The following is a 19,740-nucleotide window of genomic DNA, read 5'->3' on the forward strand; positions in this document are numbered from 1 at the left end:
AAAGGCAGGCAGGGTGGAGAGGTTGATGGGACACACCTGTGACCCATCACCTGAGTGGCTGCTGCTCCTTCACCCTGCCACAGAAGAGTTTGAAGGTTTTTTTTGTGTTTTTCTTTGCTAATAAAATGGAATATGTTGCTTAAGAGGAATGGTGAAAAACAGGCTGATTAAGGCAACTGAGAGTTGAGTTATCCTGTCTGGCTAAGGATTAGCATTTGTAGCAGCCAATACTTCAGTGCCGGAGGTGCAGAGACGTTCCTTCACAGTAACATGTCCAGGATTACACCATCTGACGTCAACAAACCCTGCAACCGAAACGTATTTGCTCTTGCTTCTCTTTCTGCAGCCTCCTTCAGCCTGTATTATCTTAAATCTAGGAAAGGACGTACTGAAGTCTGGAATATTTTCCTACAGCCTTGCATCAGCAAGACAGTGTTTCCCATTAAAATTAAAGGATGACATAGTTTAAATTCTGTTTTACTCCTGCTCTTAATCCTGGATTCTTAAATTGAGCATAAAGTTTAGCTAAGCAGCAGGCAGCTTGTGCTAACTATGCACCAGCTGACAGCAGTGGTTAAAGGAGCATGAGGCAGGATTGAGGCAGGATTTATGAAAAAAATTCATATACGTTCTCATTTTTCTAGTAATAATGTCAGATGAAGCGTTCCAAACCAAAAAGAATGAGTCCTCTAGCGTATCTGTCCGTTGCCTTGAACAGGCTGTGTGCTGCAAAATGTGCTGCAATTCTGGGGCCGAGTTTCCCGCGCTGTCCTGTGGATGTGACGTCACATGACGCTGCATGCGCGTTCTCCCCGTTCTCCCGTGCCGGCTTCACTGTTGGCTGCAGTACCCCCGACGACCGTCGTGGCAAAGGGTGGCGCTAGAGAGTCTCATTTCTTAAAAGGAGCCTCATGCTCCTTTAATCTTGATGTAGCCACTGAAACAACATTAAAACGGCGGCCCCTTGGCCAGGAGCTGTACACCTCCTCCAGCGCTATTCAGCAGGAGGTGCAGGGAACCATGTTGGAAAATTTGAAGACTCTTTTGAGTGGAGGTCCACTGGGACCTGCAGTCAGTCATCATGTGACCTGCAACCTTATGTGATTAGACTTGCCCAACATGGCAATTGTGGCAGGCTAGCGGCGCTCTGCTCAAGATGGTTTCAGCTCTGGCAACACTTGTTTTGGATGTTGTTCTGTTTTTGTTTTTTTTTGTTTTTTTATTAATTTATTAACATACAGTACAAACAGCGACAAAAGACGAAATCAGTTACAATGATATGTATCTAGGTGTTTGTGTGTGTGTGCGTGTGTGTGTGCGTGTAAATAATATGATGAAAATAGATAAATAAATTAAGAATATTAATTCAAGAATAAATAAGTAAACAAATATAGAATAATAATATAGTAATATCCTAATATAACATAATAATTTTTATAATATTATAACATATAACAAAATTATATCACCATACTATAATATATAACAATATAATAATACTATAGTTTACCATCCCATGAGATTTCATAACTTAATATAATAATACACTATGAAACAATTTATCATGATAATGCCAGGAATAATTATTAGAGTTAGAATTGGTAATTTATGTATTGCAATGAGGGGTGAGGTCAGACGGGGGGCGTCAGGGAGGCGAGCAGGATGGATGTTGTTCTGTTAACACTTGAAATGTGAATGATTGACAGATTTATTAGCATCATAGGTTAGCATAAGTTTCGCCACCCAAGATAAGATAGCTAACTGAAATAATCTGGGTGTATTCCAGCTGACTTCCCGCCCTGCTGTCTAACTTGCAGCATGAGGGGCAAAGAGGCTTCCAAAGCAGGGGCGTTGGTCCAGGTCGTCTTGTACAGAGCTGCTGCTATTGGTGTGGCACCAGTCTGTAATGTTCATTTTCTGCATGAATACACTGTAATTTCTTTCACGGCTGAAAATGTTTGACGTTCAATATCCCTAAGACTCACGATTAACGTTTTTAAATACTTCCACAGCAGCAATGCTGCTTCGCATCACATTGCCCACAGACTGAAGGTCATGTCTTACTTTACTTTAAGACAAATGTTTCCAAGCTTTCTGGCAAGCATCAACTTAGATTCTATCATTCAAAATCTGCCTCCTTCAATCAGTTAAATATAACTATGACAACTATAACCATTTGTGTGCTGCCGTTGTGAAGCTTCCAGGACATAAGGATATACAGTAGTACATAATAACATGAAGTGACTGTGCAAGCAATTTGGTTTACAGCATCAATTACTGCAAAGGTAGACTGTGTCCTCTGAACTTATGATAGTATATGAACCTTCGTCTTACAGTAGCTAGTTCTTACATTATTACATAATTAGTGACAAAAAGGGATTTGGAACACAAAGGTCCATGTAGCATCTATAAATGACAGCGCACAGGCTATGACAGAAGACACTAACTATCCATCTAAAAATGTCTGCATTTCAAAAACACATATTATCTTATTATGACACACGGAAATAAAGTAAAGATTTCATGACCTTGCATAAACTCCAGCTGACTTTGATACAGCTACCTAGAGTATTGGCACCTTTTATGCATGCACAAAGTGATTGTTATGTTATCAAAAGTGAAGTATTTAATGTCTGCAATGTGGTTTTTGAATGAACACTACTAAAAAGGTCACATCACAGCGAGAAACTGAACCAGGCCATTTGCTTCAACAATGCTGCAGGCTGTCTCAAACTTTTTCTGTAAGTTATGACGGCAGCTTTAAAAGCAAATGCTAAAAACATTATGCAACAGCAGCACAAACAGGGGCGAGTAATAAAACCTACAGATTGAACCACATCGCCCATCAGTCTGTGAATCTGTGAGATATACCGGTAAGTCTAATTTAGGCCAAGCAAAAAGTGCTGCGCTGATGAAGTTTCTTCTTTGATATTGAACCCAAGTTATGCAACCTGCTAAACAAATTATCAGTTTTTCAACATCTCGTATCTCCTGATAAACCTGCCTATTGTTTGACAGTCCGCCTTCCCATTCATCCGTATCTCCTCCTCTCTGCACTTTTACTGCCATTCTGACTCTTTTCCTACAACTTCAGCTGATTGTCAGTCAGGGATCGTAATCTCTTTGGTGTTGAGTTAATGTTTGATGTGCTACCAGAGATATAGACCTTCAATCGAGTTCGTTTCTGCATCTTTACCTGTGCGAGTCTCCGTGAAGCACATCTCTCCCGTTAGATGATCTGATCTGAATCTTTTACCTGTTGACACTCGGCCTCAGTCTCCTGTCTGGATGAGCTGCCCTCTCTGAGTCGCCTGCCAGGCTTCAGGAGAGTTATCTGAACCAGTTGTTTTGAATTTTGTTTGGTTTTTTGTTGTTTTTCTAAAAACATCATGGGTGGCGCGATGGACGTGTTGAAATGGTTGTGGTACCACAGAAACTACATCATCATCGTCGTCGTTCCGATTGCCCTCCTTCCCCTGCCGCTATACTTCGGCTCACCGGTGAGTATGTGTGAGTTAGCACAACTAACTACCGAAAAAGGTGCCGACTGGATCTTAAGATATTCAATTCCTGTCTCTGATTGACTTTTCTACTTTGATTCTTCCTTATTCCACAATAGCCAAAAGTAAACCACATTTGGATAGTTCTGTAGTCACTTTGTCTGACCTCAACTCAACCCATGCATTTATCAGAAAGTCAGACAAATGCATGGGTTGGGTTTATTTATTTATTTATTGTGTGCAGGTGGGTTGAGTTTATTTTAGTCTATAATATTAAAAAAATGCTAGAATCACATATTACTCCAATATAGGTTGAAATATGAAAATAAAGCCATTAATATAGATCTAAATCTCCCACAACTTACGGTGTTTCATGGGTAAGGTTTATTGTGCTATCAGTAGAAGAGGTATTTATTTATTCAATTTTATTTTCCTCTGTAAGAGCTAGTGCAACCTTGAAAGGATTACGGCAAAGATCTAGAATAAAAATAAATGTCAGGAGTGTTATTATGGCTTTGTAAATAAAAGGGATAAAAGGGCCCAAAGTATGCAGTATGCAGCGTCTTCAGAAAGAACGTGAACAAACACATTTTCCTGTCAAACGATGTCCTTCCACAGCTGTCATAATACATTTTCTTTCAACAATAATTCACCAAATAAATTGTATTTAGAATAAAAGTGCAAAGGCATTTAATGTTTAGCACTGGATTAAATACTTGGAATATCACAATAAAAGTGTGGACAAGAAGCAGACACTCAGACAACATGCAGAGTTTAATATTATCTTTTGTGTCAGGCAGTTTAAACAGTCTTTGTGGTTTTTACTGTGGAGTCATAAATGCTATCTTTTGAGAAAAGAGCACAACAAACTGTTTTATGATCAAGGGTTGCTAATATCCACTTGTGTAAAGTCTTATTACCTTTTAAAGAGACGCCTGCGATAAGAACAAGACATACGGCCGCACATAGCGGCTGACTAGCTAGGCGCTTTATTGGTTTTGGTCTCTGAGTCTGGTATTTTTCAGATGCAAAATATAAACAAATACAACTCATTGTGCCGAAATTCTTTAACATTGTGCTTTTATCTAAAAGCAAAATACAAATGATTCAGGTAGGGATGGTGAGCATAGACGGCCCAGGATCAGCCACCGCTGATCCATACCACGTCAGCTGCACATTTCGAGTCTAAGACATTAAAACAAGATGCAGTTGCACAACCTCACTACAGAAAAAAATCCAACTAGTTTCTTTTTTTAAATTTAGCAACATACTTTCGGTGCCTAAACCGAACCAAACAGAGAGTGTAAAATCCATAACAGACGGGTCCGAAATATCAGTCCCGAACCAAAACTGGAGTTGAACCCTTGTGGTTCTGCATCAAAGACTGGCAAGTAACCTGGTGACAGTTTTTTGGTTGATTATTGAAACTATTTTCCCTCTGCAATCCACCGATCTAAATCTAAACGACACATGGCTAAACTGTCCCTCTTTACCAGTTCCACTTTCACGGGATGTGACGTTTGCTTTTCTGGTACCAAAACAAATGATCCAAACTAACATGTAAAATTAACTAAATACAAAGATTTTGTGCCATAATACTTTATTAATACCAAAAAATAAATCATGTTTTGAAGCAGCTGTTACAGCCGTGAACAGAAAAGGCCTCCTGAAGCCTCTGACTGAAGACTGTGTTGTTGAATAACTGTATGGTGAGGAAGGTGCTCAATGTTGTCCATTATGTTTGTCATTTTACGAAGCATCACTCTTTGCACAATCAGCTCCAGAACAATGAACCATCACAGTACAAACAATAACAATAACGACAGCAGTACTAGCCCGTCTTAGTACGCTGTGTTTTTGTCTTTTAAAGGTGACCTACCTAGTGCGTAGAAGGTTACGCCTCAACACCTCAGGGCCCCCTGGTGGTACATTCAGATTTCTACCTTATATTTGTGAAAAGACGGGTGCTCCATGAAATTATAGGAAGTGATCCAAAATAGGAATAATCAGAATCAGAATCAGAATCAGCTTTATTGGCCAGGTTCAAACATTGTCCAACAAGGAATTTGACTCCGGTAATTTCGCTCTTTGGTAGTAAAATAAACAATAAAACAAATGTGGTATTTCTATGATACAGAATAAACATTTAAGGTGCAGCAGTTTGAGGTAGAGAAGAAAAGAAGAGAAAAGAAAAGGGACAGTTCTGAATAAAATAAAAATAACCTATTTACAATTTTACAATTTTACAAGAGAATTATACAAAAAAATACAAAAAGATTATACAAATTATACAAAGAAATACAAAGTGAGAGGTGCAGCAGAGTGAGGCAGACATGGTTATCAAGGAAGGATATAAGCATAAGCAGGTATCATTAATCGATGGATAGATGAATTCAACTGAACTGAACTGAATCAAACTGAATTTAATTGTTTCTCTTTGTCTTTTTACAGGAAGCGAAATGTGGTTATGCCATCTGCCTCATGGCTCTGTTCTGGTGCACGGAGTGCCTGCCTCTGGCTGTGACCGCGCTGCTGCCAATCGTCCTCTTCCCCATGATGGGCATCATGAAAGCTGCAGATGTACGTTAATTATCTTATTTACCCTTCTGTGCCTCACTGACTGCATGCTATTGATGCATGTACGGAGATGCAGCTGCTAATGATTGTTAGATCTCAGACACACATGTTTATTTTTTTCCTTGAGGGCTTCCTTGTGAGTAATCGAGAGCTGGAAGATTTGGCGCTGCCTGGAGCAAAGCCTTATTGTGAATGACCTCTGTGTTTTACAATCATAACAAAGCAGTCAGGAACAGTGAAGGACATCAGGAGAACTGAGATAAATACATGGCAGACTAGGCTGGGACATTAGCTCAGCTTTTATTGATAAAACATAACTACTGGAAGGAAGGAAGAGTTCCTTCCATTTAATCTTGTTTTTATTATCACATACAAATCTGCTGATCCCAGTGTTTGACTTTTATTGCAAATAAAAACCAATTACATTTTTACGACAGATCAATGATTGCAGGCTATTATGAAATGACTTTTGTGTCACGTTTATTCATCTTCCTAAGGTAGTGTCTGTGTGTTTCAGGTGAGTATAGAGTATCTGAAAGACTCCAACATGCTGTTCATTGGGGGACTCTTGGTGGCCATCGCAGTGGAATTTTGGAACCTCCATAAACGCATCGCTCTCCTAGTCCTGCTGCTCGTTGGTGTTCGTCCATCCCTGTAAGACACACTTGTGATATAATTAAACACTAATTTAACCTTCAATCTTAACTCAAAGAAGACTTTGGTCTTCATTTTAAATCCCCTCGATAGTTTTCAGTGCGTCAGGCAAGGGCGTAGGTTTGCATAGGGACGGTAGGGACATAATAACACTACAAACTTTTCAGGAGGCTCAAATTGTCCCCACCAACTTTTAAGCAACCTTATTTGCATTATATAATGAGTTCCGATATAAAGGTAATTTAGATTGTCTTCCCAAATGTTGTAAGGATAGAATTGACCCTACCATTATTAAGTGAATTATTGTCATTATGTTCAGACTTACATTTATCCCTTTTCACTTGCTGAATTTGCCGGTCCATTTTTTTTTCCTCAAACACACGTTTGATTGGCTGATGACTTGACCTTTTTTTCCATAATTGCTCAACCCACTGATGCATTTTAGAGATGAAAATAAGGGAAAAGAATGTGAAAGAGACAACCAATTAAAGCAATGTATTACTCTTGTGGTGAAGGACAATGCAGGCTAACATGTAGTTCCATAGGTTAAGTAGTAGTTAAGAGATTATTAATAAGTTTGTATTTATTGTGTATGTTAATATAATTTAAGTTATGTTCAAATATTGCAATTTAAATTGCTAATAAAATCCTGAAATATTCTGGAAGCTTTCAAAATGTTGCTTTAGTAGTTTTTGAAAACAAAGGTTTGAATGGAACCGTGTATCAGGTGAACCAATACACATGAAAGTTAGTATAAGTCAATACAGATTTATTTTGCATTGATCATTTAGCCTATCAACTAATTAGGTTCATATTCGTGACAAGTGTAGCCCTAACCCCCGTTCACCCAATCTGTTTGGTCTTATTAATGTCCCGTCCCCAGCAAAAAGTGAACATGCAGGTTATGCTGTTATATCGTCCCTACCAATGTTGAGACCAAACCTACGCCCTTGGTGTCAGGTAAACACAATGAAATAGTGTATATCTACATCCAAATAACACAAGACGATTGCTACAAAGCTGATTTCGTTTTTAAACTCAATTTTCCTGAACATAAGCAAATAGCTTGCTATAGATGTCAGAAAATGGATGCATCAAGGACTCCTTTTGCACATCTTATTGTGCTCTAGGGGTTCGACAAAATGTAGAGACTGTGAGATACAAGTGTAAAATGTCTGAAATGTCTTTGACATGCTCAGGTCCAAACACCAGAGATATGGTACCACGTGTCTCTTTTTAACCATGTCTCCAGAGCTCCGACCATAACAGTTGGTTTTAGGGGGCGGACTCAGACACTCAACTACAAACCACCACGTTTCTGACACGGTGGTTCGAAATCGGCGTTAAAGCTTGGCGCTATTTGCTTCAGAGACACAGTAAAGTCGGAGTAATATGAAGGTGGAGGAAAAATATGGAGACACTGGATAATTCTGCTAATTACTGCCTGTTACTTCAGTGAGAAGTAATAGACTTAGCCTATTTTTTTACTGTTTTCTGGAAAATAGCAGTTTATATTCCCTATTTCTATTTACATTATGTTTCTAGTAATTTGGCGTTAGCTTGTTTTGAGTGTATGTATCTTATCTTCATATTTCATAAGCAGCTCATACAGATATTTAAGAGTTATATAAAGAGGAGTGGTGTGTGTATCTGTTCATGTTCATCCATTTCAGCACACCACTGCCCTGAATCCTCACCATCCTCTTTGTTCCCTTCTCAAACAGGTTAATGATGGGCTTCATGATGGTCTCCGCCCTCCTGTCCATGTGGATCAGCAACACTGCCACCACTGCCATGATGCTGCCCATCGCCCAGGCTGTGCTGGAGCAGCTGAAGGAAACAGAACTGCAGGCAGAAGTACGGGACTTACAGGCTTCAGCCGAGGACAATCAGGGCTTTGAGCTTGAGGTTACACAAACCCAAGAGGAACCGGCCGAGGAAAAGAAGCAGGACATGAAGGATCAGCTGGAAGATGGTGAGCGTGAGTAGAATGTCTTGTATGCAGTACTGGAGTTGAGGGGGGATGAGGGGGGATGGCATCCCCCCCTGAAATAAAAACGGTCCAAATCATCCCCCCTGTAAAACTGCCATCCCCCCTTTCCATCCCTTATGTCATTTCATCAATGAATGTGGTTTTACTGCTATTTCAACATTTAGAGTCATCACCAGAAAAATAACACCAGAAAAATAACTTATTTGACAATTTTCACCGGTTTCAAGTAAATTTTCACTTGAAATAAGTAGAAAAATCTGCCAGTGGGACAAGATTTATCTTCTATCTTGTTCCACTGGCAGATTTTTCTACTTATTTCAAGTGAAAATCTACTTGAAACAGGTGAAAATTGTTGTTTTTTTTCAGTGATGAGTCTTGTTTTAAGTGTAATGAGATTTTCTTTACTAAAATGAGACATTTTAACTAGAAATAACGCAAATATTCTTGTTAAGATTGTGAGTTTCTGCAGTGATCCATTTTACTTATCCTGTGAAGGACAGAGTCATATTGATAAGTTCAGAAAACTGTATTTTATTGTTGTGTTTTGATGTATTTGATGTAAGCCCAGTGGATATTTAAAGCTTACAGAAGGCTGCATTTAACTGCTGCTATGTCATTCCTGCAGTATTTCTGCAGGTGTTTTGGTCAGTGCTATTATTTGTAATATATTATATTATTTGTAATCAGCACAAATTATCCGTCCCCATATGATAAAATCCACCATCCCCCCTGATTTTTTTTTACAACTCGAGTACTGCTTGTATGAAACATGGATGCTTGCAAAGTCACTCTTGAAATAACATTTTCATGCACTGGGTTCCAGATCATTATGAGAGTATAGAGAACCTGCGGGAGCTCAAGAGCAAAGAACTGGATGCAAAGTACCAGCATCTGATCAAAGGGATGAGTCTGAGTGTGTGCTACTCAGCCAGTATCGGTGGCACGGCAACGCTCACCGGCACCACCCCCAACCTCATCCTCAAGGGTCAGGTCGACAAGTAAGGAACAACTGAATGCTATCTAGCTTACAGTGTGTACAAACAGCTGTTTTCTGAGTGTGTGCCTCTCTCTCTCTCTGTTCTGTTCTTCTGAAGGATCTTCCCTGGAAACGGTGACGTGATCAACTTTGCCAGTTGGTTCGGCTTTGCTTTTCCAAACATGTTGCTCATGCTGGTGATCTCATGGTTCTGGCTTCAGATATTGTACCTGGGCTTCAAGTAAGTTTTAGTCTGCATGCAACTAAAAAGACACGAGGGTTTCCCAGATACCGATATAACGTTTGAAAGAAGAATATTATTTGCATAACTTGACATTTTTCTGAAAAGCTAAGTAATAAGCAAACGGAAACCTTTAGTTGAAAGATCCAGCTGTGGTTTTAAGATTATTTTAGCTTTACAAGCTAAATGTGCATGAACTGAGAGCTGCTTGGCTCTACAGCATTACAACAAGTACCCTAGTTTGGTAGTTTGGGATTAAAATTTCCCTTTTTTAAAAAGTGGAATATGCAGAAAATACCAATACCAATGCTACTTTTGCTATGGTACTTTTTAGCTTTGTAGTCACAACTAATCTCTCAGGGGTTCAAGAGCAGTTGAAGAAGAGGCATTGGACTCTAGATCCGTTACTTATTTGAATAAAAACATTTTTTTTGTGTTACTTAAATTTGAATTGTAATGTTATCTTTAGATCTTTCTGTAATATTGTATAAAAACCCATTTACTTCCTACTATCTGCATTTTTATTTTCTACATTTTACCATCAACTTGCAAAACCCTTTACATTGCAAGTGGTTGGTTCAAAATGTTGATGTATCAATTAAGTTTGTTTTTTCTTGAATTACAATATTACTTTGCTAATTCTTTCCGCACTCGTCTGAATTGCCTGATTTTGTCTTCTCAGCTTGAAGAAGTCATTTGGCTGTGGAGGGAGAAGCGACCGAGACAGGGAGGCGTATGCTGTGATGAGAGCGGAGTACAGGAAGCTGGGCAGTATGAGTTTTGCTGAGGCAGCAGTGCTCATCATCTTCATCCTGCTGGTGCTCCTGTGGTTCACCAGAGAGCCGGGGTTCATACCCGGCTGGGCTACAGTGCTCTTCAACCAGAACGGCCCGTGAGTCTGTTGCCGTCACGCACTAAATATTTAAAAATAAGCGTTCAAGATTAAAGGAGCATGAGGCTCCTTTTAAGAAAAGAGACTCTCTAGCGCCACCCTTCGCCACGACGGCCGTCGGGGGTACTGCAGCCAACAGTGAAGCTGGTGTCGTGCCAAAAAGTGATTGCCTGCCAGAATCTGATTTCTCCCCTGAAAATGGGTCTTTTTACCTGCTAAAAATTGATTGAAGGCCAAATACAATTAATGAAAAGTTGTTTCTACCTAAATATGATTTGATCTCATTCTTGAGCTTCATAATATAAATACTAGAGCTCACATGATTGCTTTTAACTCTTTTAAAGGACCATTACAACACAAAATAGGCATTTTCACCTGCCAAAAATTGATTGAAGGCCAAATACAATTAATGAAAAGTTGTTTCTGCCTAAATATGACTTGATCTCATTCTTGAGCTTCATAATCTGAAAATCTGACGTTTTAGCGCAATCGCTCAACGGGCTGCTGTGCGCGCTCCCGCGGCCAGAAATCAGAAGAAATCAGATTCTGGCAGGCAATCACTTTTTGGCACAACACCGGCACGGGAGAACGGGGAGAACGCACATGCAGCGTCATTTGACGTCACATCCGCAGGACAGCGCGGGAAATTCCGGTCACAATTGCAGCACATTTTGCAGCACACAGCCTGTTCAAGGCAACGTAGAGATACACTAGAGGGCTCATTCTTTTTGGTTTGGAACGCTTCATCTGACATTATTACTAGAAAACTTAAAACATATACACATTTTTTTCATAAATCCTGCCTCAATCCTGCCTCATGCTCCTTTAAATCAAATTTCAATGGAATGACCCAAATCTAGCCAAGAAGTGATTATTCTGACATAGTTTATTAGAAAGAATGAAAACATATGTACTGTACTCTGTTGTAAATGAGTACTTTAGAGCAGTGGGTCCCAGTAATAGTCTTTCTGCCCCCCTAACGAAGAGATCCAGTGATGGCAGGTGATGCGCAAGGTTTTCAGTCCATAAAGGTTTATCAAAAGTTTGCAAAAGTACAAAATCATAACCTATTTGGAAAGCCTGTGTTAAAGTACGGCGCACCAAAGACTGCTAATCCACACAAAGGCAAAGGGATGTTGTTGGATACAGAAACAAATGTTTGTGCGTTTTGTGTGACTAAAGGATATGAGAGATTATTGGAAGAGTAATCCTGCACAGTTAACTCTGAGATCCAGCTTAATCTTCCATCATAAATGATTCAGAAGGCTGTTTTTTTGTGTTCAATTGTTCGAGTGTTTTCACTGTACAAGCCAGAAAACCATGCAACACATTTAAATAATGTAATGTTGTGTACCTCAGCTTTGTTTCAGATGGAACTGTCGCCATCTTTATGTCGATGCTCTTCTTCGTCGTCCCCTCTCGGCTGCCTTCGTGTGGCAGCTATGGATACACTGATGAAGGTAAAGCATGTTTATCAGCCTCACTCATCACTGATGACATGGCTTTAGCCGTTGAGACTTACCATCGTGGGAGTCTTTGCTGCTACATGTTAAACTGACTTCTTTGCTCATTTAAATCTGCTCTTAATACCCAGCTAATTTAGCCAAGTTGAAGAGTTGGGAATGAAATACGTTGAATATGTTATTTAACATATTTTATTTCTGTGTTCAGCACTTGAGTGCTGTTTTTAAATGACTTTATAAACTTTAAAAGTTGGCTTGGCCCAATAAGGATTATGTTTAAGCTCCTCTTACCCCTGACCAGAGGTGTCAAAAGTATTCACATTCGTTACTCAGGTAGAAGTATAGATACTAGAGTTTAAAAATACTCCTGCAGAAGTTGAAGTATCAACTCAAGTTTTTTACTCAAGTAAAAGTATAAAAGTACTGGTTTCAAAACTACTTAAAGTATAAAAGTAAAAGTAATGTAAGGGGGGAAAAAGCCATTAAGGATAAAAGCCATTGAAAATGAATGCATCTTAGTATAATGCAAATATATTAAAGAACCATATATGTGTACTATTGAGCATTAACATGTGTTTCAGAGAGCAGAAGATATGATGACTAGTTGCCTATAAGTACCGTATTTTCTGGACTATAAGCCGCTACTTTTTTCATAGGTTTTGAACCATGCGGCTTATACAAAGGTGCGGCTATTCTGTGGATTTTTCTTCCACCACTAGGGGGAGTGCTAACCGGAATTAGAATAAAAACTAAGACAAAATAAATGCAAAGAAGAATACACTACTTCTTCTTTAGCAGATAGAAGTAGGTAGATGCAGATTTCAAACAGATAAATAGATAAATAAATACCGGTTATTTTCTCTTGGTTCAGTCCAGTTTTAATCAGCAAAGTTGCTGCTGTGTTAAAAGACACTGTTAGGAAAGGATCTATTTAGGTACAAACATGTACATCATTTACAGTTCAAAATCCTTCTGTACATGTAGTAAATATCTAATCTAACAACAGAAATATCTGCGGCTTGCATATCTTTTTTTTTTAAATAAAAGTGGGTGCGGTTTATATACAGGTGCGGCTTGTATATCTTTTTTTTATTGTTTTTTTAAAAATAGAGCGGGTGCGGCTTATATACAGGTGCAGCTTATAGTCCAGAAAATACGGTATTGTAATGGTGCAAAAAGTCAAACTTCAGAGGCATGTTATCATTTATCCTAACCTTTATTGGAATGAACATCCAAGTTTAGTTGCAGGAATCTGAGGGAACGGATGTAAGAACAAAACTGGACAAGAACATCTGAAACAACCACAACCAAATTCACTCTATCTATATGGAGCAATTTAACTGGATAGTTTTTTTTTTAAAGGCCAAAATGAAATAGAGTAACAAGGCTGTTTTTAAAATGTAAGGAGTAAAAAGTACAGATAATTGCGTGAAAATGTAAGGAGTAAAAGTAAAAAGTTGTCTGAAAAATAATTACTCCAGTGAAGTATAGATAACCAAAACTTCTACTTAAGTAAGGTAACAAAGTATTTGTACTTTGTTACTTGACACCTCTGCACGTAACATTGCAGTGATATATTTATTTGTCATTTATATGATTATAATTTCATCTGGGTGTCACAGGTAAACGGGTGAATGCTCCCCCGACTCTGCTGAACTGGGAGGTGGTCCACGAACGAATGCCGTGGAACATTGTCTTGCTGCTGGGAGGAGGTTTTGCCCTGGCTTCCGCCAGTGAGGTGAGCTCCCATCAACACCACGCCAGCTCCCATCAACACCACGCCAGCTCCCATCAACACCACGCTAGCTCCCATCAACACCACGCCAGCTCCCATCAACACCACGCCAGCTCCCATCAACACCACGCTAGCTCCCATCAACACCAGCTCCCATCAACACCACGCTAGCTCCCATCAACACCACGCCAGCTCCCATCAACACCACACCAGCTCCCATCAACACCACGCTAGCTCCCATCAACACCACGCTAGCTCCCATCAACACCACGCTAGCTCCCATCAACACCACGCTAGCTCCCATCAACACCACGCCAGCTCCCATCAACACCACGCTAGCTCCCATCAACACCACGCTAGCTCCCATCAACACCACGCTAGCTCCCATCAACACCACGCTAGCTCCCATCAACACCACGCTAGCTCCCATCAACACCACGCTAGCTCCCATCAACACCAGCTCCCATCAACACCACACCAGCTCCCATCAACACCACGCTAGCTCCCATCAACACCACGCTAGCTCCCATCAACACCACACCAGCTCCCATCAACACCACACCAGCTCCCATCAACACCACGCTAGCTCCCATCAACACCACGCTAGCTCCCATCAACACCCCACCAGCTCCCATCAACACCACGCTAGCTCCCATCAACACCACGCTAGCTCCCATCAACACCACTCTAGCTCCCATCAACACCACGCTAGCTCCCATCAACACCACACCAGCTCCCATCAACACCCCACCAGCTCCCATCAACACCACGCTAGCTCCCATCAACACCACGCTAGCTCCCATCAACACCACGCTAGCTCCCATCAACACCACGCTAGCTCCCATCAACACCACGCTAGCTCCCATCAACACCACGCTAGCTCCCATCAACACCACGCTAGCTCCCATCAACACCACGCTAGCTCCCATCAACACCACGCTAGCTCCCATCAACACCACACCAGCTCCCATCAACACCACGCTAGCTCCCATCAACACCACGCTAGCTCCCATCAACACCACGCTAGCTCCCATCAACACCACACCAGCTCCCATCAACACCACGCTAGCTCCCATCAACACCACGCTTAGCCCTGTCCAAGTCTTCTGTTCTATTCAATTGAATTGAATTCAGTTCAATGCTTCAGTTCAGGAGCCATTTCACAACAAAAGTCGTCTCACAACACTTTTAAAAAGAAAGGAAGTAACTTAAATTCAAGCCCTTCTGCTATTCCATTAAAGTCAATTTAATTCAAATACTTCAAAGGAGCTTGAGGCCGGATTGAGGCGGGATTTATGAAAAAAATCTGTATACATTTTAAGTTTTCTAGTAATAATGTCAGATGAAGCGTTCCAAACCCAAAAGAATGAGCCCTCTAGTGTATCTCTCCGTTGCCTTGAACAGGCTGTGTGCTGCAAAATGTGCTGCAATTCGGTCCCGAATTTCCCGCGCTGTCCTGTGGATGTGACGTCACATGACGCTGCATGCACGTTCTCCCCGTTCTCCCGTGCCGGCTTCACTGTTGGCTGCAGTACCCCCAACGGCCGTCGTGGTGAAGGGTGGCGCTAGAGAGTCTCATTTCTTAAAAGGAGCCTCAAGCTCCTTTAAGTTTCAGAACAGCCAGTTAAGCGGTTTCACTGGTTTTATACCGAGCTGTGAGGATTTGTTCGGTTTAAGCTCCTGAAAACTGAAGAACGCAGGCACTTCTGTGTTCCAGGTCAACTTAACTCTTAAACCCTGATGGGGAATAATACGGTACACATTATTTATTTTAAGCATATATTAAAAATAGAAATTTAAAAACATTCCTAATATTGTCTTTAACAGTTTCTAAATAATATTATTGTAAAATTATAAAAATGTTGGGTAATTTTATATATTTCTTTATTTACTGTTTTTTTTATTGTATGAATTTTTTTTCTTTTCTTTCTGATAATGAAATGACTGAAGTCTCAGAAATTCATCTATAAAACAAAAATTTTAGGTTTTAACTGAAGAACTCATTAAAAAGAACAGTTTTAAGATCTTACAGTGGAAAGCTGTGTCCAAGAAGTAAGTGAAAATTGAATAAAACTGAGTTCCACTAAAAAAACATTTTCCTAGTTTCCTCAAAGCGTAATGTTATCATGGTAGTTAGAGGAACTCCTTCAGCTTCCTTCAGTGTTCAGCATCTTTCTTTGAGGACTGTCTCGTTGACACTTTTCACTTCCTGTCCATTGAATCAATCAGATTATTTCAGTGAAGAACAGCTTAACATATGAGCCCCGTTTACACAGAGCAAAAACGGAGGCGTTTTCATGCGTTTTGGCCGTTCGTTTACATGAAAACGGAGCTCAGAGCCCCCAAAAACGATCATTTCTAAAAACTCCGGCCAAAGTGGAGATTTTCAAAAACTCCGTTTTCACGTTTGCGTCTAAACAGAGGAAAAACGGAGGAAAACGGAGGAAAAAAGGAGATTTAGGCTCAGAACGTCACATTATGCAACAGAAACGTCAGTCACCAGCATCATTTGTGCGACCTGTGTTTACAATTTGTTTGGCCACCGTCAATATTTTCTTTTATTTTACCTGTTTTAAATTCTAAAGTCACACTTAAAAGTAACTCCACTTCTGTGTCACTCCAAACGAAAGACTCTCGTTCCGTCTTGGAAGTAACTGGCAGTCAATGCTGATTTATGGTTCCGCGTTACACCAACGCAGAGCCTACGGCGTAGGGTACGCGGCGACGCTCACCGTACGTAGGCTACGCCGTTGATTTAACGCAGAACCATATTATTCAGGCTCCACACGTGTTGATGTGTTGATGTTTTTTTCCAGGATTCCGATTGGCTTGCATGACTTTACGCTTCTCGTTACACTGCCCCCTGCAGGTTTGGCTGCTCATAGCACCTTAACAGCGTTTTCATGCGGGTTCGTGTAAACGAGGATATTTTTGAAAACGCAGAGGGGAAAATATCCGTTTTTGTAAATACCCGGCTATGTGTAAACGTGGCATCAAAGTAATCATCAAAGTAAATAATTTTTACCCGCTTTCCTAAGCAACCTATCCTATTTCAACATTTCTGATACATATATTAATTCTAATATTATGTTTCCAGGTATCAGGTTTGTCCAGGTGGTTGGGCGGTCAATTGACACCTTTGGCGGAGGTCCCCCCCTATGCCATCTCAATAATACTGTCCCTGCTGGTGGCGACGTTCACCGAGTGCTCCAGCAACACGGCCACCACCACGCTCTTCCTGCCCATCCTGGCTTCAATGGTAAACTGAAACCCTGAGCCGCACAAACGCACACGTGTGAACGCAAATCCTCTACCTGTACAAAAGTGCTCCGTGTTCCCGTCTCTTAGGCCGTATCTATAAGGATACACCCTCTATACGTGATGCTGCCCTGCACCATCGCCGCCTCGCTGGCCTTCATGCTGCCGGTGGCCACCCCACCAAACGCCATCGCCTTCTCTTTTGGAAACCTCAAAGTCATAGAGATGGTAAGATATGCCCCTTACCTTTGGGAGCTAATTTAAAAGGAGTACCGTATTTTCTGGACTATAAGCCGCACCTGCATATAAGCCGCATCCGCTCTATTTAAAAAATAAAAATAAATAGAAGATATACAAGCCGCATCTGCTCTATTTAAAAAAAAAATAATATGCAAGCCACAGTATTTATGTTAGATTAGATATTTACTACATGTACAGAAGGATTTTGAACTGTAAATGATGTACATGTTTGTACCTGAATAGATCCTTTCCTAACAGTGTCTTTTAACACGGCAGCAACTTTGCTGATTAAAATGGGACAGAACCAAGAGAAAATAACCGGAATTTATTTATCTATTTATCTGTTTGAAATCTGCTTCTACCTACTTCTATCTGCTAAAGAAGAAGTAGCGTATTCTTCTTCGCATTTATTTTGTCTTAGTTTTGATTCTAATTCCGGTTAGAGCGCCCTGAGCGGTGGAAGAAAAATCCACAGAATAGAACCTTTGTATAAGCTGCATGGTTGAAAACCTATGAAAAAAGTAGCGGCTTATAGTCCAGAAAATACGGTAATTAATATCTTTGTAAATGTCTTGAAAGATATTTGACTCCTGCTGTATTCTGATGTGAATGTGACCGTGTTCTTCAGGTGAAAGCTGGCTTCATGCTGAACATCATCGGGATCCTCTGCATTAACTTGGGCGTCAACACCTGGGGGTACGCCATGTTTGACATGGGCAATTTCCCCGTATGGGCCGAGCCCAGACCCTGAGCAAACGTGAAATAAAAAGCAGGAATTAAATATTTATGACTTGTTAGAAAGTTATATTACATATATTGTACTGCGTGGGGACTACGTGGTGAGGTTTGATGTGAGCTGGTTGAACACCACTCCAATGTTGCTCATTTGTGAGTAGAGCGCCGAAAAAAACAAGACATCGAAGTGAAATGGATAAATAAATAATTTCCAGCTTTAGCAGATAACAGTTTATACTTAAAACAATATACACATAAAAATATGTCAAACATTAATCTGATCCAAGATAAAACCCATTTTAAAGCTCATGCTATGTACTGATTATAACAAACAACATTTAAAATATAAGCAAACCTAAACTAATATTGAACCCTGGTTTATAGTGAAATTGGGATTTTATAACCATGGAAGACAAGACAAGACGAGACACTGAGATAAACCTTAAAGCTGTTATCATTAAAGCGAGTGTCCCAGCCGAGCGGCAGAACATAAGAGAGATTATGAAGGTCATTTCCTCAAATGTATTTTCTTGAATATATCGTCATCTTATCAGTCTTTTATCATTAATAGTTGACGCCCATGTATTTTGATGATTGCAGTGATTTTTCTGAGTAAAGCTGTGTTCATAGGCATAATGGTAATAAGAGAAATGTAAATTAATTGTATCAGTTAATTTAACTTATTGCGTCGGTCCGTTTGTTGGACTTTTAGTTTTTGCTATTGGATCTCTTATTGTTTGTGTTTTTGTCAAATTTTTTTACCACAAGCATGTATCATCATTATATTTCTTATTTAGTAAAATAAGAAATATAAGTGTGAGACTTGAGGTGATTGTGGTTATTTATATTGTTGTTGTTGTTTTTTTTTAAAAATCTTATGTTGGGAAAGTTGTAAATATAAAAAGGTTGTAAAAACGACATAAACACCCACTTAAATAGCTTAGCCAAGCCCAACTCTGCTCCACTGCTTCCATATTACCATGAAACATATTTGTTTGCAAGGTTGGTGGTTGGTGCCCTGCAAAGAAAAAGTCCATATACAAAACTTTTTTAAATATACTTTCCTTTTTTTCTTTGTATAAACAAACTTGAATAAGCTCTCCTGACTCCACCTCTCACTCTACCTACTAGAAACACTGAACAATCCTTTTCATCATGCGGGAACATAACATGCACAAATCAATAGCAGTGAGGTGTTACTTATACGGTGTAGAAATAGTACAGCTGAAAAAGCTGGTTGAAGAATAACTTTGAGATAAGAGCGCTGATGTGACTGCAGTGAAGGTCGCTTGTTATCACCTTTATTACAATGAGAAGCAATAAAAATGAAAATGCAGAGGACAGACGCAGAATGTGCCTGGAGAATTAATAACTGTCTTCCACAGTGCATGTCACATGTGAGCCGTGTGTATGGTGAAAATAAAGCATTACCATCATGCCAACACTGTTACTCATTTATTCATCCATTCATCCATC

General features: G+C 40.0%; 1 protein-coding gene across 2 annotated transcripts; it reads left to right on the top strand.

The window, feature by feature from the left end:
- Positions 1-3,142: 3,142 nt before the first annotated feature.
- Positions 3,143-19,706, top strand: slc13a2 (solute carrier family 13 member 2). Of its 2 annotated transcripts, none has more exons than XM_061739704.1 (12): positions 3,143-3,500; positions 5,952-6,080; positions 6,595-6,731; positions 8,456-8,712; positions 9,548-9,722; positions 9,819-9,941; positions 10,624-10,833; positions 12,193-12,293; positions 13,919-14,034; positions 17,129-17,290; positions 17,380-17,517; positions 18,158-19,706. In XM_061739704.1, exons 1-12 carry the CDS (start codon positions 3,390-3,392, stop codon positions 18,278-18,280), a joined length of 1,782 nt encoding a protein of 593 aa, XP_061595688.1. In that variant the 5' UTR covers positions 3,143-3,389; the 3' UTR covers positions 18,281-19,706. The 2 variants fall into 2 exon arrangements, with proteins under 2 accessions (XP_061595688.1, XP_061595689.1); XM_061739705.1 differs by having other exon boundaries at positions 3,146-3,500; positions 8,456-8,706.
- Positions 19,707-19,740: the final 34 nt, after the last annotated feature.

The sequence above is a fragment of the Cololabis saira genome, chromosome 14, assembly GCF_033807715.1.
Source record: "Cololabis saira isolate AMF1-May2022 chromosome 14, fColSai1.1, whole genome shotgun sequence".
Classification (NCBI taxonomy): Eukaryota; Metazoa; Chordata; class Actinopteri; order Beloniformes; family Belonidae; genus Cololabis; species Cololabis saira.

Coding starts and splice junctions, on each gene's coding strand:
- slc13a2 (XM_061739704.1), top strand. CDS start 3,390: ATGGGTGGCGCGATGGACGTGTTGAAATGGTTGTGGTACCACAGAAAC. Junction 6,081..6,594: donor GCATCATGAAAGCTGCAGAT/GTACGTTAATTA, acceptor TGTGTGTTTCAG/GTGAGTATAGAGTATCTGAA. Junction 17,291..17,379: donor TGCCCATCCTGGCTTCAATG/GTAAACTGAAAC, acceptor CCCGTCTCTTAG/GCCGTATCTATAAGGATACA.